The sequence below is a fragment of the Cervus canadensis genome, chromosome 28 (assembly GCF_019320065.1).
Source record: "Cervus canadensis isolate Bull #8, Minnesota chromosome 28, ASM1932006v1, whole genome shotgun sequence".
NCBI lineage: Eukaryota > Metazoa > Chordata > Mammalia > Artiodactyla > Cervidae > Cervus > Cervus canadensis.
Window position 1 is genome coordinate 8911976 of NC_057413.1, and position 19537 is coordinate 8931512.

The following is a 19537-nucleotide window of genomic DNA, read 5'->3' on the forward strand; positions in this document are numbered from 1 at the left end:
CACTGAATGAGCATGCCCCGAGGGTTAGATGATAAGGAAAGGAAAAGATGGAAGGACATCTCCATTTGCTACAGCCTACACAACGTGGTGAGAAAGAGTACATACAATCAGCTACAACACAAGGTCATCAGTGTTTCATAGCAATCTGACCTACGAGAGTTTTGCTCGCATCCCTCACGATTTCATCCCTCATGTCTTGTTTCTGTCTCACCCTCATCAAGCCACACTCTCCCTGACGGACTAACAGCGCCAATTTTAGGATGGCTGACTGTGGATCAGTTGTCATGCTGATCGGAACAGGCCCCTGTCGGAACAGGCCCCATATCTCTTGCCACTAGCACTGGGACAAAAGCAATAAATACTTAAGACCCATACTATCTTAAATTTAGATAGCAATTTAAGTGCAAACATCTCACACATTATCTCCACTAACATCTAATAATCATGGGACTACTTTATCTGGTGAAAAACACACACACACTTCTGAAAGCTCAAGAAAACATTTTTAAAGCAAAAGTGGCAAGCATTTTAACAAAAATTTCTCCAAAATTCTATCTTTCTACATCCAGAATACTACTATAGTCCTGTGAATTTTTTTAAGGTAATCTTCAAAAATGTCAGTAAAAGTCATTTTCAGAGGCATAATTTCAAATTAATAAATTTGAAAAAAAACATTCATTAAAAAAATCAAGTTTCTAAAAGTCAATGTAACCAAACCTATAATCTGAAAACACGTGTTAGCCATGCACCACAGGTCCTTACTTTGTCTATTTTTAATGGAAGCTAATTCTTCTAGAACGGTCTGGTCTGTAGATCTGGCAAAGGCCTCTGCTGTGGCACAGTACCCATGGTGGACTAAATAAGATGAAACCATTCTTAAAATAAAAAGAAGAAACACACAGCTTTTAGTCAAGAGAATACATGCTTCATACTACAATTTACATACACAAGGTCTACTCTGGTGTTACAAAACCAATCTATGCCCTGGGAACAATGAAGGCTTTAATTACTTCAGGTTCAACTTCAATTCAAAACATCATTTTGTCTTATTCATAGAGTTATTTCCAAAAAGATAACTGCAAATGCTATGGTGAGTCTACTCTGCCTAAAAAAGTATTACCAGACAATCAAAGGACATGAAATAGCTTTGATTCTTAGCACTCCATTATCCCCAGGTCCTTTCCTATTATTTCCCACACTTACTCAATCGTACTAACCATAATTTCTATTTTACCATTATCATATGACTTACCCTAGTAAAGTGCTGGCATTTTGTAAAATAAAGAAATTTAAAAACAACAGATTAACTCTTCGTGTTCTGTAGTTTAACTCTTTGCAGTCCTGTCCACCAATTACATAAAATGGTCACAAGGTGTGAACACAAGAAATACGAAGGTGACCCCACAGACAGAATCTCCCGAAACAAAGTCTATGAGGGTGATAATATTAATCAGTGAGGGGTCAGCCTTCTAATCTAAATCAGGTAGTATGTTGGTGCACAGGAGATGAATTACTCAAATATGACTGATGAGTAAGTGACACTTCCAAAGAGCAAACTGATTTTTTAAAAACCAAGTGGTATTTATAAGAATGGTATTTGGATCTAATGACGAAATGTTAGAAAAACCGTTGACCAAACAGTATTAACTGAAATACCCAATATATCTATAAATATTCAACTCTTGAACCTGCCTCGATCTGGCACTACTAAGGGCCCAAAAGAAAATGGTATGAAGCAGTGGTTCAGGGAGGGGACCGAGCTGGCACGGGGAAATTTCTAACAGATTTTTTTCATTTTATTTCATCTAAATGTTAGATTAATTTAAGAGGGTAGGGGATAGCGTTTTCACATGAACTTCCCCCAGCGAGGATCTATTTTGTGAAGAATGGGGCAGGGGAGGGTGCTCGCCCTGAAGCCTGGCTGCAGGACTAGGCTGGGTAACGCTTCCACGCCGCTCAGCGGGAACCACTGCAGAGCCCAGGAGAGGGGACCCCAGAGGGCAGTCCAGGCCCGCTCGCTCTCTCGCTCACGCTGACCAGGGGATGCCGAGTCAGGGCCACTACTCTTCCAACCGTGCAGGACAGAAACACTGGTGTCGAGACTCCGGGGAAGAAGCTCGTCCTCGGAATCATCATCCTGCCCAAGATTATCTCCTCCAAAAAACATGCCAAGTTTTAGGAGATTTGTAAATTTAAGACTGTTCAAAGCAATTATACAGACATTTAAGATGAACTGTGTCAGACTGAGGGTATCTTGAATTTTCTTGGGTTAGATTATGATAGTGAAAATGACTACTTAAACTTAACAGTATTTATTTTGAAGTCTGAACTATTTGGAGTTTTAAGAGCTACTGCTATTCAGTATGACTGACATTCACATGTCATCTCGAACCTTTCAAGCAAAGGCGTAGTCTAAAAAAAGGTGACTGTCACAGGGGTTTTATTTTCCTGCTGACTCCATATTGAAATTCTAGTTTTTCATAAAAAGCTGCCTAATAAAGCAAATTGTAAATTGGGGGTAAAGAGTCAGTTGAGACAAAGGTCATTCATTTACAGTACTTTTACTAACGCCCACGATTTGCTTTTCTGCTGCCTGTCCTCCACTGTTACTACTGACTCCTAGGCATTTAAACTGCACTGAGGAATCTTAACTCTACACTCACTGTCTCTTGATCTGTATTCCCTTTACCTCCTCTTAAATGTCTAACAGAATAGACAATAAGTAAATGGAGTTCTGAAAATTCTTGAGGCTGGAAATTTTTTGTCAGACCAAAAAAAGGGATCCAAGTAAATAAAAATAGCTGGTATTATTCTTACATAGTTACCTATTCACTGGAAAAATTTAGCCAAATCCTGAAAGGTGCAATGAGCATATCATGTCTGTATTCCAGGATGTAAAATACACCATTATTTTGATGTTTACTCTTACTGATCAATAATTATTTTTTCTCCCAAGTGTTTATACCACTGCTGAACAACACAGCCAAGATCACGCCCCAAAACCACAATGTGAATTCTACAATCTAAATGATCTTTCTGAATTTATCTTCTGCACTGGCGCTATTAATAGTTGAATCATGTAACTTACGGAAACCATTAAATCCCATTACTGAGGACAGCAAATGAATTAACCTACGTGATCTAGTGTCACTTTATTTCCTCCAGCAAATTAATAAATCAGACTAAAATACAACTCGGGACGTGTGTCACCAAATCAAGCACTGTTAATACATTAAGACCACTGGGACACATATGAATAGATTAAAAAGCTTCATTCAATAAACAGCGAAAGGCTGAAACGTTTCACGAAAGAGGCACTCTGAAGCCGGCCCTGCGCGTCTCCCCACTCACTTCTGTATCACGGTCTGCCACTCTCCTTCCCGGTCTCCGGCGGGAAAGCGGTCTATCTGCGCCTGTGTCTTTGTTCTCCACTCGCGCATGTAGTCTTCTATGTCGAACACGAAAGGGTGCTGCCCAAAATTAGCATCGACGACTTCTCCTGGTGTCTGGAGCCCCACAGTAGGATATAAATTTGGCTGTAAAACAACACAGTTCACTAAATATCCATCCCTTTTATGTTAATTAAAAAAAAAAAAAAGCAATTCATTCTTTCAAATGCTACCTTTAAAATAACAGAATTGCAAATTTGCTCCACAAATATTTTAAGATCTCAATCAGAAACTAGTAGAGGAAGAACTAAAGCAAATGATCAAGGAAAATACACAGCAACCTAAGCTACTTATTTATTCAGACCATATGGCATTATACTTCTGATAAATAAATTCTTGCTCTTAAGAATATGTCATACAGACTCGGGGAGCCGAATGAAACAGGGGCTCTGTGACAGGTTGAAAGGTGGGCTAGAGAGGTAGATGTGCGAAGGTCTGGGAGGGAGGGGACATGGGTCTACCTATGGCCGACTTTTGTTTATGTATGATAGAAAACCACAAAATTCTGTAATCATCCTTCAATTAAAAAACTGAAAAAAAAAAAGAATATGTCATACAACAGAGAGATTCAAGCATAATTCATGTTTACCCTCTTACGTATGAGACATGCAATGCACGTCTAGAAAGTGCACGTGGAAGCTGATTACCACAGAAGAACATCCGAACTGGGCAGACACTATTTTAAGTTTACTAATTTCTACTCTCTGTACATCTGGGGCGCTTTTATTAAGGAATGGTGATAAGAACTTAATTATAAGCAAAACAGTGCCTTTAAGAATAGAGATTCTTTTCATAAAAATAAAATGCACACATTTCGAGAAAGGATTTAAACATTCAAATTCATAAAGAAAGGCATTTCCTCCAAGATATACTCCAAGACTTGAGGGTGAAACAAGTTCAACAGCTTCAAAAATTTGTACAAAAAATACAGAAGTCCTTCTACTGGCCCTATCACTAGCTGTCACATCTGAAGGGAGAATAAGTTACTGAATGCCTACTAAATGTCCGCGTTTAATCATTGTAATTACCCTGTTAAGTCATCATCATTATTATTATTTGCATTATGAAGATAGAGGAACTGAGGATTCGGGTAAATTAACGTGCTCACAGTTTTCTACACTACGGCAGAGCTGGGACTGGAACACAGGCTTATTTAACACCAAAATCTAAGTTCAGTGTTCCTTTATGTAACTCCAAACCCTACTTCATCTTCAGCCTCTGTATTTATGCCTATTTCTCTGCTTTAATGATTATCACAGGTATTTTCAGTACAAAATCAGGTAAAGATTAAGAGAATATAATGTGTGTAAATATAAGATGCTTAGATAGATTTCACTGCAAAAAGCTAAGAAGGTATTTTTAAACTCAAGTGACCAATCAAGCAACCAAAATCAGAAACAGAAGGAGTACTGTGGTAACATATGGAGAAATATAATCACACTGGGTTAGGGAAAGAAATGTTAACACAACATACACAAATGTATTGATCCTTAACAATCAACAAAACTCATAATAGAATTTTAAGGTGAAGACAAGTGAGATACTTATCATAACCTCACTTCACCAATGAGAAACGGAGATTTAAAGAGCCTGCATGGTGTCTCCAAAAGCACCAGTTTGTTGATGACGCACAGAAAGGGACACTCATGGCTCTACTCCGAGCCCATTACAAAATTGTGACATAGTTTAAAACAAGAGTATTTTAGGCCAAAGACTCTTATGTCAAGAAAAATGAAATTAATAGAAAAAAAAATCTGCCACACATATAAGGATCAATATTGTAAATGCGAAAAAATAATCTCAGAATATAGGAAAACAAAGACTACTAGTTCACCTGCTCAATGTTATGTGACAGCCTGGACTGGAGGGGAGTCTGGGGGGAGAATGGATACACGTATGTGTGTGGCTGAGTCCCTTTCACTGTGCGCCTGACACTATCACGTCATTGTTAATTGGCTATACCCCAACAGGAAATAAAAAATTTAAAAAAAACCCCACAAAATTACTAGTTAAAAAAATTTAATTCGTAATAGATACATAAGGCTATTTGAAGAAACATAAGATGATTAAAAATATAAAGAGATACAAACTCAATTTCTTAAATGCAAATTAAAATAAGCAGATTATTTTGCACAACAGATTAAGATTTTAAAAGCTGAGAATACCCAGTGCTGATGAAGGCTGAGAAAATAAGCCTCTCATTCACTGTACACAGAAATATGAACCAATATAACCTTGGAAGAAAGAAATTTGGCAAAATCTATTAAAACTGACAAGACAATTTTACTTCTTTCTTTCCACCTTGAATTGCTTTTATTTCTTTTTCTTGTCTGATTTTGAAATTACAGATTCAATTTCCTTACTGATAATTAGTCTTTTTCTTGTAAGAAATTAATCCTACAGAAAAACGAACATGTGCAAAGATATATGTCCTGCAGCATTATTTTTAATAGCAAATAAAAAATTAAAAAGAATGTCCATTCACAGGTGGTATTATACACCGCAACCAGGGAAGCTCAGACCGCACTGACTATAAGATCTACCATCATTTTATGTCTAAGCAGAAACACTGTCCATTAAACTGTGGCAGGCCACAGATTTCTAGGACGCATCCCATTTCATAAATGTCAAATACGCAAAAACTTCCATCTTTAAATTGTTGCAGTATATCTTACAATAAAATATTATAAAAACAAGCATAAAGAAAGCATTAAAAAAAATTAAAAAAAAAAAAAAGAAAGCATTAAACACGTGTATAATGACACAGAGAGGCGCAATACACATTACTAAATGAAGAAAGCAAGCCACCAGAACAGCGCCTTAACTATGACCCATCTTCTTCCAGCCGACAGTTACGGACATACTGGCTAACACAAGTTTAAAACAGATCTAGAAGGGCAAACACTCAACACAATCACTATATCTAAAGATGGTGAGGTGAGTTGGGGAAGAATGATCATTTTGAAAAACATTTCCAGTTTTCAGAGATGTAAAGCACCCCCTGGTTCCATAATAGGTAAGCTTTTTTTCTATAAACATCCCCTCCACGGAGGCTGACTGCTGTGACTGGCTAGTGAAGGATCACAGGTGGTGGGGACTCTTAAGAGAAAGACTAACTTTTTCTTTCCTTTTTAAGTAGAAGAATGATATGTTGCGTGTGGAAGTCCCAGAAGATCTCACAGTTACAAAAATAAAGAGCTCTCAGAACCACTGTGTTATTAACAGGAAACTTACAACCAGCACCCTAACCACCACTTTACCCACCGAGCACAGATGGACATCACCCGTGGCTAATTACAGACAAGGGAAAAAATATAGCTGGTGATTCTAAAATGGGACCAAAAATAATCGGGAGGCAATCCCAAACAGTCAACATATCTACAACTAGCTACGCCTTTTTCAAATGATCACCACTGTCTATCAGTGAGGAACAAAATCTGCTAAGTGATGAGTTGATTTTACTTGCTTAGTGCCACAAAAACTGGGGGAAGAAAGAAAAAAAAAAAATCAAACCAGCCATATATGCCCTTCCACCAAACTCACGTGACATGGAGAATCTGGGCAAAACCTCTCCAACAATACTGAGCTACGCACCCTTGTACCTGCCCCCACCAGACACTTCTCGAAAGCCTCTCCTTTCCACTCACCCACGGGATCACCCCCCTGTCCATTCAAGGGCAGGATCAGGCTACTTTTCCTCTGGATATACAACATCCCCTGTTTTTCTTGATACTGTATCATTCTCAACAGCAAGCAAACACCCTGCTAAACCGCACAATAAACCTGCTGGCCAATTCTCAGCCCGTGTGATGTGATACATCACAGTGGCATCTGACACGCTGACTTCTCCATCCTTCTGGACAGATCTTCTTCAGTTGGCTCTGAAGGACACCCAATTCTTAATCCTCCTCCTGCCTCACTCACTGGTCGCTGCTTCTTAACGTCCTGTTTCCGGCATACAGTAAGTGATACCAATCAAAAATTTATTAATAGATTTAAATATCTGAAGAGATCAGTGAATATCAGTTCTAAATGATAAGAAAGCACCGTATCCGAGTTTATTAGTCCCCACTCCCTTTAGGGCTATATATGCTGCATATTACAACTGACAGAGGCTTAGATTTGGGATGTCAGGGGTCTAGAATCAAACCACGCCTATGTCTCTAGATGCTGAGTCACCACCATCTCCTACAGCAATTTCTGCAACAGCCCCTCACAGTCGGCTTGTTTCTGTCTTAACTCCCCCCCACTGCCGTCTGTTCGTCATCCCAGTGTATCATAATAGCTAACACTCTGCAGTGTCAGTGTACTTCATTCAGAGTAAATGCCCAGGTGCCCACAATGTCCCTCAAGACCGAGGTGATCTACCACCTGCCATCCTCGGGTCTGACTCGGCTCCGACCGCCTCAGCCTCTCCACCTCCCTTCCCGCTCTTCAGACATGCCCCATGCACTGCTGCCTGAGTGCCCCTGACTGCTCCCTCTGCCTGGGACGTTCTTGTTCTCCGTATCCTCACTTCCTCCAAAGTTTCTGCTCAACAGCTACCTTGAACAATGGTGAGCAAATTGTACCACCTGGGTTCTGTCTTTGGTACTCTCAAGTGCTACTGTTTTTCTTCCTTTAAAAATTATTTAAATTTTTAGAAATATTTTTAATGCATTATTTATTCTCTAAGTTCCTCAACTTGAATACTCCGATTGGACAGAGACCCCCATCTAGAGTTTTGCTGAATAAAAAGCAAGCACAGAACTCGCCACAGAGTGGCATCAATAGACGGTGAATTAGTAAATGACTGTCATACAGCCGCTTACTAAAAAGCCCAACAATGAAAAAGAAACATATTTCAAATGAATCCACAGTGATACTAAAAAGTGTCTTCAAAATAATCATTTCTGATTTAGTTCTTAGCCACAGCTAAGTTCCCCTGGGCAATGGTGCCCAGTGCAATTCTGGGCTTAATTTCCGATGGTCCACACCAATGGCAGCTCAAGAAAGCTCTGGTCTATGTGCAGTATGGCTTATAAACTTAATTATCAATAAAACTGCATTTTAAATGTGAGTAGTACTAGTTTCTACATACTTCTTTTAATTAAAAATACAAAACTACTTTTACAAGAAATTATGTCTTACCGGTAAGTCGGTGAAAGCGATACCTAAAAGGAAGAGAAAATGGCATTAGAAGTTGTTTTTCAAAGGCAGAGTATGGTGACAAGCTGAATTTCTCACCAAAAATAAGGGAAAATATAGCAAAGAAAGAAAAAAATTAAAAAGCTAAATATAAAATAACAAGACTAATTTTTCTCTCTATAACACTAATACAGGTCTGAGTGAATGCCATCCTGTTTCAAGCTCATGACCTTTGTTAGGTACATGCCAATTTTATTTCTGGGGTATGGTTGTTGCCTCCAGGATTTCTGAAATGGTTTCAGATATATATTCAAAGCTATGTGAGGAACCACAAGAGAAAACTGGTTGCAAAATAATTACATTTAATTTCGACTGACACCTAAGCTGCTTTATCCGGCCTTGTTATCTAAATCTTCCTTACCTGGATTTAGCTTTTAAATAATTTTGAGGGAAGAGGAAAGATTTTCTGTTACAAAAAGGGGTGAATAGAAAATATAATCGCTTTGTTTACTTAAAAAAATTCTCATAAAAATACATTCTCAAAGTTTTGATCACTCTAGAAAACAAAATTAATTCCTCCTTCAAAGGACAAAGATACAGTTGAGGATTTCTCTTAAATGCCCTCTGACAGTAATTTCAGCAGTTATGTACCAAATACATTTGAACAATGGCAACATCCCAAAGTGATGATGTAATCCTCCTTTAACTATTCAAATAAATTACTTGGCTGAAAATAAGATAATAAACAAACCAGATATTTCTATAGCACCGCAGTCATATGTTTAAAAAGACTGAGCTCTATAATAACGGGAGCGGGTGGAGCTGCTGAGCTGGCTAATCGCAATTCTTCAGTTTAACCATATATTAGGACAAAACAAAACCAAGCCAGCGCCCGCCGTCTGCGGTGGTGTCACCGCTGGGAAAGTGAGGGCCCCGCTGCAGCGTCGTCCTCACGGCCTCCTCCCCGCTGAGTCTGCTCTACACTTGCGCTCTACCACCAGAAAATGCGACCATCTGACCCTGTTCATTAAAGTAATACAGTTAAAAGGCAAACGGACTATAAATCTTGACTATACATGCCTTGAAATAAATGTAAAAATAGTGCTTTGTAGTTAAAACTGTTTTTATGACTTTTAGAAACCAGTAAACTCATATGTTAACTTGTCAAAAGTGGAAACATTCAGATTACCTTTAGTTTAATTAATAAACAGAAAGTAAGGTGATTGTGGGCTAAACAAATGTGAGAATTTATCCTAAAAATTTCAGAAAACTAAAAAGAACAAAGAAAATAGCAAGAATAAATAAAACACGACCATATATAATTTTACCACCTTTCATAAAACAGCGGCCTAATCACTTTCCCTCAAAAATGTCTATCGATTAAGACTGTCTAAATTTATATCATTTAAGCAAAAATTCCCTTTTGTCAGTAATTACTGAGATCCTTCCTCACTTTACCAAAATCTCTAACGAAATATCCAACTTCATTCTACAGAATAACACTTTTGAACACTGTCAAATATATTTAACACAACCTATACATATTCAGACCACAAAAATGGCACTTTAACAAGCTGAACAAATATAAATTTTACACAGAAAACAATTTTTTCCCAATTTCCTAATCTGATTATCAAGAGACTTTTAGAAAAGTAACTCTGTCAACTGAAGAATGATAAGAAAATTAAAAAATTCAAATGAATTAACTTGCATACTGAAATGTTTCTCCTTTAATTATCTTCTCAAAACTCTTTTCATTTCTCTTTATATGGTAAGTAAATATACATTTTGAAAACCTCCATGAGACAGAAACTAAGGATGTACCAAGCTTTGGGGCAGAAATTATCCACTCTGTGAAATACAAGGGGAAAGGAACTGAGTAAGATTTTATCTTCTAGATGCTAGAATCTGGTCCAGAGAGAAACACATTACTCTGTAAAGGGTCAGAAAGTAAATATTTTCAGCTTTCTAGGCTTGTTTCAACTACTTAATTCTGCTACAGTAGCAGGACAGCAGCCATATACAGAAAATAAATGAACAGGGGGTGGGGGTTGTGGTGACTGTGTTTCAATGAAACTTTACTTAGAAAGCAGACAGGAGACTGATCTAGCCTACGGGCCATCATAGCTTGCTGACCTCTGCTCCAGAGGAATAATTTTTGCTCACCACATCCCCAGCACCTGGGCCAGAGTCTGGCAAATGACAACAAACATTTGCTGAGTACTCACCAAGTGTATGGCAATCACTTAACTTCACATGCATCACTTCAGTTTGCCCTAGCAACCTTAACAAGGTACATGTTACAGTGATCTGGTTTTATGATCTGAATGTTTAAGAAACAGAAATGTTTAAGTAACTCGCATAAGGTCACAAGCCCAAGCCAGGAGATAAACCCAGACAACTGAACTCCCACACTGACCACTTTTATCCTGACTCTCCAAGTGCTTGATAAATACCTATTAGGTTTATGAATGAATAATGCCAACTGTTTCAAACTGACAATTTTAGAATGTGATTCCATCAAGTACCCTTGTTCTTAAACAGCATCTCACGTGCTGTGGTTCATGGGGTCACAAACAGCAGGACACAACTTCGGGACTGAATGAACGACATCAAGATATTTTAAAAAGAGCTTCCCTACGCAAGAGAAAATCTCAATGTAAATGCTTGTGAAAATCTAATAGGAAAAAAAATAATATCACATCACCTATGATCTTCTCAAGTCCCAAAATAAAATTTCTTCTCTGCAATAAAGTTTGCAAACTATAAAAAGATTCGTTTTGGTTTTAAACATGTCCCCTCTGCATTACTGAACCAAAGGTCCTACCTAAAGGCAGACTTCTGGTTTAAGATCTTAAATACCTTAAGCAGCCAAGCCAATGAAGACTATCCCAGTTAACTGCTTGACAAGTCAGACAGAGCCTGAAGAGCAACAACAAATAAACTACAAGGGCTGTCTCCTTCTGGAAACCAGTCTGCCAATAACAATCAGATCACAAATACACACACTATACATGGCATCCTTTATCAACGGTCTTGTACTGAAAAGAATGTTAAGAATCTCTGTGGACCTGTGACAGCTTTTAAGTGAGCCAGCATAGGACTTCAGAATCAACGGTAATAGTCAGAAGGAGAAGTTTTAAGCCAGACGTAACTATGACGAAGACAGTAACGTTACTAAGGAGTATGTCGAGACACTAAAAAACCCCAAATAACTATTACCAACGTAGCCCAAAATTTAGAATTCTCTACTACTAAATTACAGAACAGTTTTTGCATTAAAGAATATTTATTATATGTCTAAGCATACTATCTGCAGTTTAATTTTTAAATACTGTTTATAAGCAAACTGAGTTTTCTGCCTTTGGGATTAGTTTATGCCTTCTTTCACTTTATCTCATCAGAAATAACCTGCTATAAATCAAGAATGTTTTAAACAGTTAAAAATCTGAAACTTTTTTTTTTTAAAGCATCAACCTTGCTATCCTTTATACTTACTTTAATACAAAACAAAGACAAAAAAAAAATCTAAGAAAAGGGAGCATAACAGTATTAAATCTGAAGTAGTACAGATATTCAACCAAAGCCCCTAATTTCCTGTTGGTCTTACAGTGGAGTGATTTGCTCATGTTTTCACTAATCTATTTATTTGCCAGCTGTCTTTTAGAAGTTTTGTTGTCCTTTGCTCATTTTAGCTCTGCTCCCTTTTGCAGAACTAGCTTGTAGTTACCATCTTTGTTAATTTTTTGTTAGTAGGCCTGATTTTTCAGTATGTCAATGCCCTTCATTTCGCTGGGAGCATTAAGCTTTTCCATGCTCTGTCATTACCCTCATATTATACTAAAAATCGACAGCTTTTTTCTTGGCACCCGGTATCTAGAAAACTGGATCATACTGTGAAGGGCTTTATTCAAAGCAAAGCAGAAAACATGTAGCATTTCCACTACTAGAATAAATATCTGAGCATGCAGTTATTTCTAGTTAGTCTCACAGGTGTGATACAATGTGGCCTTCAATGTAAAAAAATAAGATTTTTAATTGAATATGTACCCATTACATAATACTTCAGATTTAAATTTTCACCATTTTCTCAACTTCTACCTAGAAAGAGCAAAGAAATAATTTCCAGAGGCATCTACTCATAAAGGAGAATTACATAATAAACATTACCACCATGTTGTAAGTACAATAACCATAACATCTGGTTATTTTAGTACCTAAACTATGTCCATTCTTGGTGTAGAAGCAGGTGTTGTTGATAAGGTTAACACAACAGCCAATGACATCACCAGTTGTAAAAGTTGGTCCATAAGGTTGTCCCGTTCCAGAAGAACAAAATGAATGTCCATCATCACCATGGTAACCATATGAATGTTTATCCCAGCCTAAAAGAGAAAGTTTCAGTATATTTACAGTGAAAAGTAAGGTTCCCCCATACTAGAACTATCCAGTAAATTTATAAAAAGACAAGCAAGAATAGTACAATCTCTGTAAATGTCACCTTTACAAAGGTAGAATTCCCAAGAGTGCATTTAAATTCTCAACAATCACAGTACATAAATTCTGTATTAAAACACTACTTACAACATTAACAAAAATAAATCTGCCACACAGAACGCTAAACTATGTCTTAAACAGAGAGGACTCTTAACAGAAAAAGCAAACAAACAGCAAGACGCAGTCTCCATGCATACTTCATTTGCTAATAGACCAAAGGAATTTTGCTTTGATTTGGTTTAAACACACACAGAGTTTAAAATAACACACAAGATTTTTCTTTCAATTTTCAAGCAGTTTCCTCTAACGTTAATTTTTAACATTAGTAAACAGAACATCAGAAAATATAATCGAAGAATCACTTTGGTACAATTAATGGTTTTAGGAGAACAGCCTACCATTGTGTTTCACACCTTCCTTACTTTGCTTTTTTTCTCCTTAGTTTACTTTTAATATCAGCCTAGACACCCACCCAGAGTATTAAACAACTGAAAATGGGGTAAAAGTCAGGAATGTATTGGGAAGGAGACAGAACCAACCACATTAAAACAGCTAAAGTAGTTGATATCACTATGTACTAGACGTTCAAAACACCAACAAACAAAACAAGCAAAGCAAAACAAGACATGGCATATTTTGGAAAATAGCATAAAGTTTATTAAAACCATTAGCTTCAACTCTGAACTCATTAAGTGATTAAAAATATAGAAGATTAATGTACTTAACTATCTCAAGTTACTACTTGACATTTTTAGCCAGAGTTAGCCATAAGACTGTACTGTAATTCAATTACAAGTGTACCTGGTAGTCTATTCATGTTCACACCTTGAGCAGAAAGACCAATTCCCATGTAACTGTTTAAAAAAAAAAAAAAAAAGGAAGAAAGAAAAGCTGGTGATTAGAGTCATATATATGTATAAATTACCAAACACTCTCAAACATTATCAGAATTAAGCCCAAGATGAAATGCACAGGGTAGCTACAAAAAAATTCTTAGAATTCATGAAAAAGCAAAAAGGGCAATATTAAGCAACAACAAAACCCAGACTCAGAGTAAATTCCTATAGCTATCATTCATAAACATACCCAAAGAATTACTTATGTATTCTTATAATTGTAAAAATCTTTCCAACTTATCTACACATAGATATTTGGAATTAAGAATTCTAACAAAAAGTACAGAGGGGTATGTGGCTTTTAAAAGGACACAGTAAAAATCTAGTTCCTCCCCGCCCATAAACAAAGACATGGAGACATATTTGAAAAAAATATCCGATTCAGAAAAAGCATCTGCAATACCTAAATATCCTAAAAAGCATGTGCTACAGGGCAACTATGTATTGGTTTTCCAAAAATATTTAGGCAAATTGATGATATGGACTTAAACACGAAAGCCTTAATTATTAATGTATAAAACATGAGAACAAAATTATCTCTTCAAAAGAAATACTAGAGCAAAAGGTTATCATTAAGGTATGCAGTTCATTTTAAACACCTTAAAAATATTATTAAATCTGATAAAAGTAGTTCAAAATAAAATGTAAAAGAAATTTTTTTAAGTGTAAAGTACAAAAAAGTATAAAAAGTATAAAGAAATTCATTTACAAGTATTGATGCAAAAAAGAAAAACTAAAAAAGCAAACTGAATCCATTAGTTAACAATTAAATTGCTAATTGTGACTGTATCAAGATTTAAAATGGTATTTGATGAATTTAGCTACCACTCCTAATAAAAACTCAAATAAACATAAAAGGGAAGTACCTAAATAAGACACACTTTTTGCCAACAAGCAAGGTATTCAACAGTGAAACACTTAAGTCATTTCCAATAAAATCAGGCATAGAGATGCCTACAATTGTTAAACATTGTTTTAAAGGTTTTAGTTTAATAAGAGAACTAGATAACAAGTAAAAATATTACAAGATATAAAATTATATTAATTGTAGTTGCTCTGATTATATACCTCGGAAACTATGGAATATACTATATGTTTTTAGAATTAACTAGGTATTTTAGGAAAATTTAAGATCCCCTGGAGAAGGTAATAGACACCCACTCCAGTATTCCTGCCTGGACAATTTCATGGATAGAGGAGCCTGACAGGCTACAGTCCATGGGGTCGCAAAGAGCTAGACACAACTGAGCAACTAACACACTTTGGGAAAATGACTGAACGTAAGAAAAATATTTTAATTTCTTTTCTAGTAATAATCAGCTAGAGAAAGGAAGTAGAATCTATAGATACCAATCATAATAACTACAAACACTATAAAACAGGGGTATCATTAAGGACGGGGGCTTCCCAGGTTTTGCTGGTGGTAAAGAACCTGCCCGCCAATGCAGGAGACTTAAGAGACACGGGTTCGATCCCTGGGTCAGGAATATTCCCTGGAGAAGGATATGGCAACCCACTCTAGTGTTCTTGCCTGGAGAATCCAATGGACAAAGGAGCCTGGTGGGCTACAGTTCATAGGGTCGCAAAGAGTCAGACACAACTGAAGTGATTTACCATGCACGTATACAAAATAGGAGTAAAGAGCTCAAGTAAAGCTCAAAAACAGTATCTTAAAAGTGATAATCAGTCAGTATTTTAGTATCTGGATAACATAACAGCATAAGAATAGCAATCTTTCTAAAATCAATATGTATGTGTACTGAGGTTCAAGATAAGACTCTAAATGACTCTATCTTTTTAAAACTAGAAAAGGTGATTTTAAAGTTCATATGTAAAAACAGAGAATTTTGATCAAGACAAAGTTCAATAAAAAATAACTTAGTGTCTGTCCTATGGAATTCACAAGTGCAATATGACCTACAAGAGTTACGTGTCAAGGGACACAAACAATGACAAAACATGAAGAAGCATATTGGATGTCTAGTCAAGACTCATTAAGTTGGCGTTCTGATTCAGCCCCTTTGTTCCAAATACAGCATACAATGTAATTATTTATGTTTAAAGAAAGTAGTAAGTTACAAGAGACCCTGCGAGAAGAAACACAAAGTGAGCAGAGACAGCTCTGGGCCCAGGGACACCCATGAACGGGAGGCGTCCTCCTGAGGCACCAAGAGCTAACCAGGCTCCACAATGGGTCACTAGCCCTGCTCACGGCTTCAAGCCCACCGGGAAGACGCTCCCCTCCTGAAGGGAAGAAAATACAGATGCCACCCGCGGCCTCGGCTAAAGCTCGTCTGACACTGTGGCCTAGTTAAGGGGGAGGGAGAAGGAACAGCCTCTTAGCTAAGAGCTGGACAAAGTTACTGACTCCATCTGTGACTCAGCCTGCAACACCCACCCTGAACAAAGAACCTGGAAACCCTAATGTAGACCTGGCTTTCGACTGGGGCCAGGAGTTAGAAAGCAACTATAAACTGTAATAGAGAGAAAAGTACAGACTAGATAAACAAAATGAAGAAAAATGTTTACCTTCCCAATTAAAATAATGCCACAAAAACAAAATTCTAAAACACACCAAAAATGTGCCATGCTTAATTGTGTCTGACTTTTTGCGACCCCATGGACTGTAGCCCGCCAGGCTCCTCTGTCCATGGGAATTCTCCAGGCAAGAATACTGGACTGGGTTGTCATGCCCTCCTCCAGCGGATCTTTCCAACCCAGGGATTGAATCCAGGTCACCCACATTGCAGGCAGATTCTTTTTTAAAAAAATTTTTATTTATTTATTTTAATTGGAGGCTAATTACTTTACAATACTGTAGTGGTTTTTGCCATACATTCACATGAATCAGCCATGGGTTCCCCATCCTGAACCCCCCTCCCACCTCCCTCCCCATCCCATCCCTCAGGGTCATCCCAGTGCACCAGCCCTGAGCGCCCTGTCTCACGCGTCAAACCTGGACTGGTGATCTGTTTCACATATGGTAATATACATGTTTCAATGCTGTTCTCTCAGATCATCCCACCCTCTTCTTCTCCCACAGAGTCCAAAAGTCTGTTCTTATATCTGTGTCTCTTTTGCTGTCCCGCATATAGGGTCATCATTACCATCTTTCTAAATTCCATATATATGCATTAGTATACTGCATTGGTCTTTATCTTTCTGGCTTACTTCACTCTATATAATGGGCTCCAGTTTCATCCACCTCATTAGAACTGATTCAAATGCACTCTTTTTAATAGCTGAGTAATATTCCATTGTGTATATGTACCACAGCTTTCTCATCCATTCGTCTGCCAATGGGCATCTAGGTTGCTTCCATGTCCTGGCTGTTATAAACAGTGCTGCAATGAACACTGGGGTGCACGTGTCTCTCAATTCAGTGTGTATGCCCAGCAGTGGGATTGCTGGGTCATATGGCAGTTCTAGTTCCAGTTTTTTCAGGAATCTCCACACTGTTCTCCATAGTGGCTGTACTAGTTTGCATTCCCACCAACAGTGTAGGAGGGTTCCATTTTCTCCCGCACCCTCTCTAGCATTTACTGTTTGTAGGCTTTTTGAGAGTAGCCATTCTGACCGGCGTGAGATGGTACCTCATTGTGGTTTTGATTTGCATCTCTCTGATAATGAGTGATGTTGAGCATCTTTTCATGTGTTTGTTAGCCATCTGTATGTCTTCTTTGGAGAAATGTCTGTTTAGTTCTTTGGCCCATTTTTTGATTGGGTCGTTTATTTTTCTGGAATTGAGCTGCAGGAGTTGCTTGTATATTTTTGAGATTAATCCTTTGTCAGTTGCTTCGTTTGCTATTATTTTCTCCCATTCTGAAGGCTGTCTTTTCAACATACTTATAGTTTCCTTCGTTGTGCAAAACTTTTTAAGTTTAATTAAGTCTCATTTATTTTTGCTTTCCTTTCCATTACTCTGGGAGGTGGGTCATAGAAGATCCTACTGTGGTTTATGTCAGAGAGTGTTTTGCCTGTTTTCCTCTAGGAGTTTTATAGTTTCTGGTCTTACGTTTAGATCTTTAATCCATTTTGAGTTTATTTTTGTGTATGGTGTTAGAAGGTGTTTCAGTTTCATTCTTTTACAACTGGTTGACCAGTTTTCCCAATGTGTTTTCTCCACTGTACATTCTTGTGCAGGCAGATTCTTTACTGTCTGAGCCACAAGGGAAACCCAAGAACACTGGAGTGGGCAGCCTACACCTTCTCCAGGGGAACTCCCCAACCCAGGAATCAAACCAAGTCCCCTGCATTGCAGGCAGGTTCTTAACCAGCTGAGCTACACAGGAAGCCCCCCCAAAAGGCATATAAGACCAATGAAATACACAACTGGAACATGAATTCATTCTAGCAGACATCAATCAATGGAGAGTACGATAAAAAAAAAAGGCATTTAAAAAATACATACATTTAGGGTTATGTTAAAAAAAATGGAAACACCATTATTAAAAAGTACAGTGGAACACCAATATTTACTGAGATAGTTTAGCTAGTGATTTCCCACAACTAAAAAATATTCTGGTAAACTGAAGTGCACATCACACACACTGAGAAAGATAAAAACAGATTCACACACAACCACACCACAGACTATCGATACAAACAGAATCCTAAACGCTTCCAAAGAGAAAGGCAGACCATGTCAGAAGGAATGACGATTAAAATGACAGCTGACTTCTCTTCAGCAACAGCTGATGACAGTAAACAACAGCACAAAGTATTGAGAGTAAAGAACTGTCAACCCAGAACTTAATCCCAGGTAAAGCATCATCCAAGAATGAGGGCAAAATAAGGTATCATATGGCATAATAAAACTAATACTCTACTATCCACAAGTGCTCACGAACGAGCTATTTGAGAACAGACTTCAGTAGGAAGTCCAGTGAAACCACAAGGAAATGCATGAGACAAAGAAATGACAATTAGCAAAGAAAATTATGAAATGTCACTAAACTTACTGAAAAAATATTGTTAATTTAAAAAATTATAATCCAGTTACAACACGCAATTCAAAATCACCTGACATATAAAGACACAGTATAACATGACCCTAGTCAAGAGTAGAGAGAACTTACTGGCCAAGTTACTCGTCTGAACATTATTATGTTGATAATAACGAAACCTATCTCATTGGCTTTCATATGCAAGGAACAACCCAGAGGTGTGCCAAATTTGTAACAAGGACTGTGTTACTGTGACCATTAACATTTTATTCTCTGTGCAGAGTGGAGGCCTGGCACGGAGGAGGTGGCTCAATGCACATTTTCAAATGAATGAATAAATGAATGGTTAGTTTGACTAAAAAAAAATTGCATAAATTAATGGTATGACATTTTTAGAGTTCAGCATAGCTTATTGCTAAAAGCTAAATACAGACATAAATATATTCATCTAATAAAAACATCCTATTCAAGAAAAAGGGGAAGAAATAAATCTGACTTTATTTGTAAATAACATTACTTTAACAAAAGATAAATACAAAATAATCAGTAAAGTTAATAAGTGAATTTAATACAGTTGCACGATACAGTGTTACTATATAAAAATATCTATTGTATTTGTATA

The 19537-nt window shown here is 37.3% G+C and overlaps 1 protein-coding gene and 1 long non-coding RNA gene across 2 annotated transcripts in view; both read right to left on the bottom strand.

Moving 5' to 3' along the window:
- RANBP9 (RAN binding protein 9) overlaps positions 1 to 19537 on the bottom strand; it is a 69259-nt gene that overhangs the window by 18834 nt on the left and 30888 nt on the right. Inside the window, exons 3-7 of the mRNA XM_043449238.1 lie at positions 13875 to 13927; positions 12794 to 12961; positions 8580 to 8602; positions 3352 to 3536; positions 763 to 875 (exon numbers count right to left, since the gene is read on the bottom strand). Coding sequence (XP_043305173.1) covers positions 763 to 875; positions 3352 to 3536; positions 8580 to 8602; positions 12794 to 12961; positions 13875 to 13927 — 542 coding nt within the window. The remainder of the gene's footprint in view (positions 1 to 762; positions 876 to 3351; positions 3537 to 8579; positions 8603 to 12793; positions 12962 to 13874; positions 13928 to 19537) is intronic.
- Positions 9132 to 12786, bottom strand: LOC122429087. The gene is made up of 2 exons (XR_006265924.1): positions 10713 to 12786; positions 9132 to 10217 (listed from the first exon to the last, which is right to left on the bottom strand). It is a non-coding gene; the product is annotated as an uncharacterized LOC122429087 (long non-coding RNA).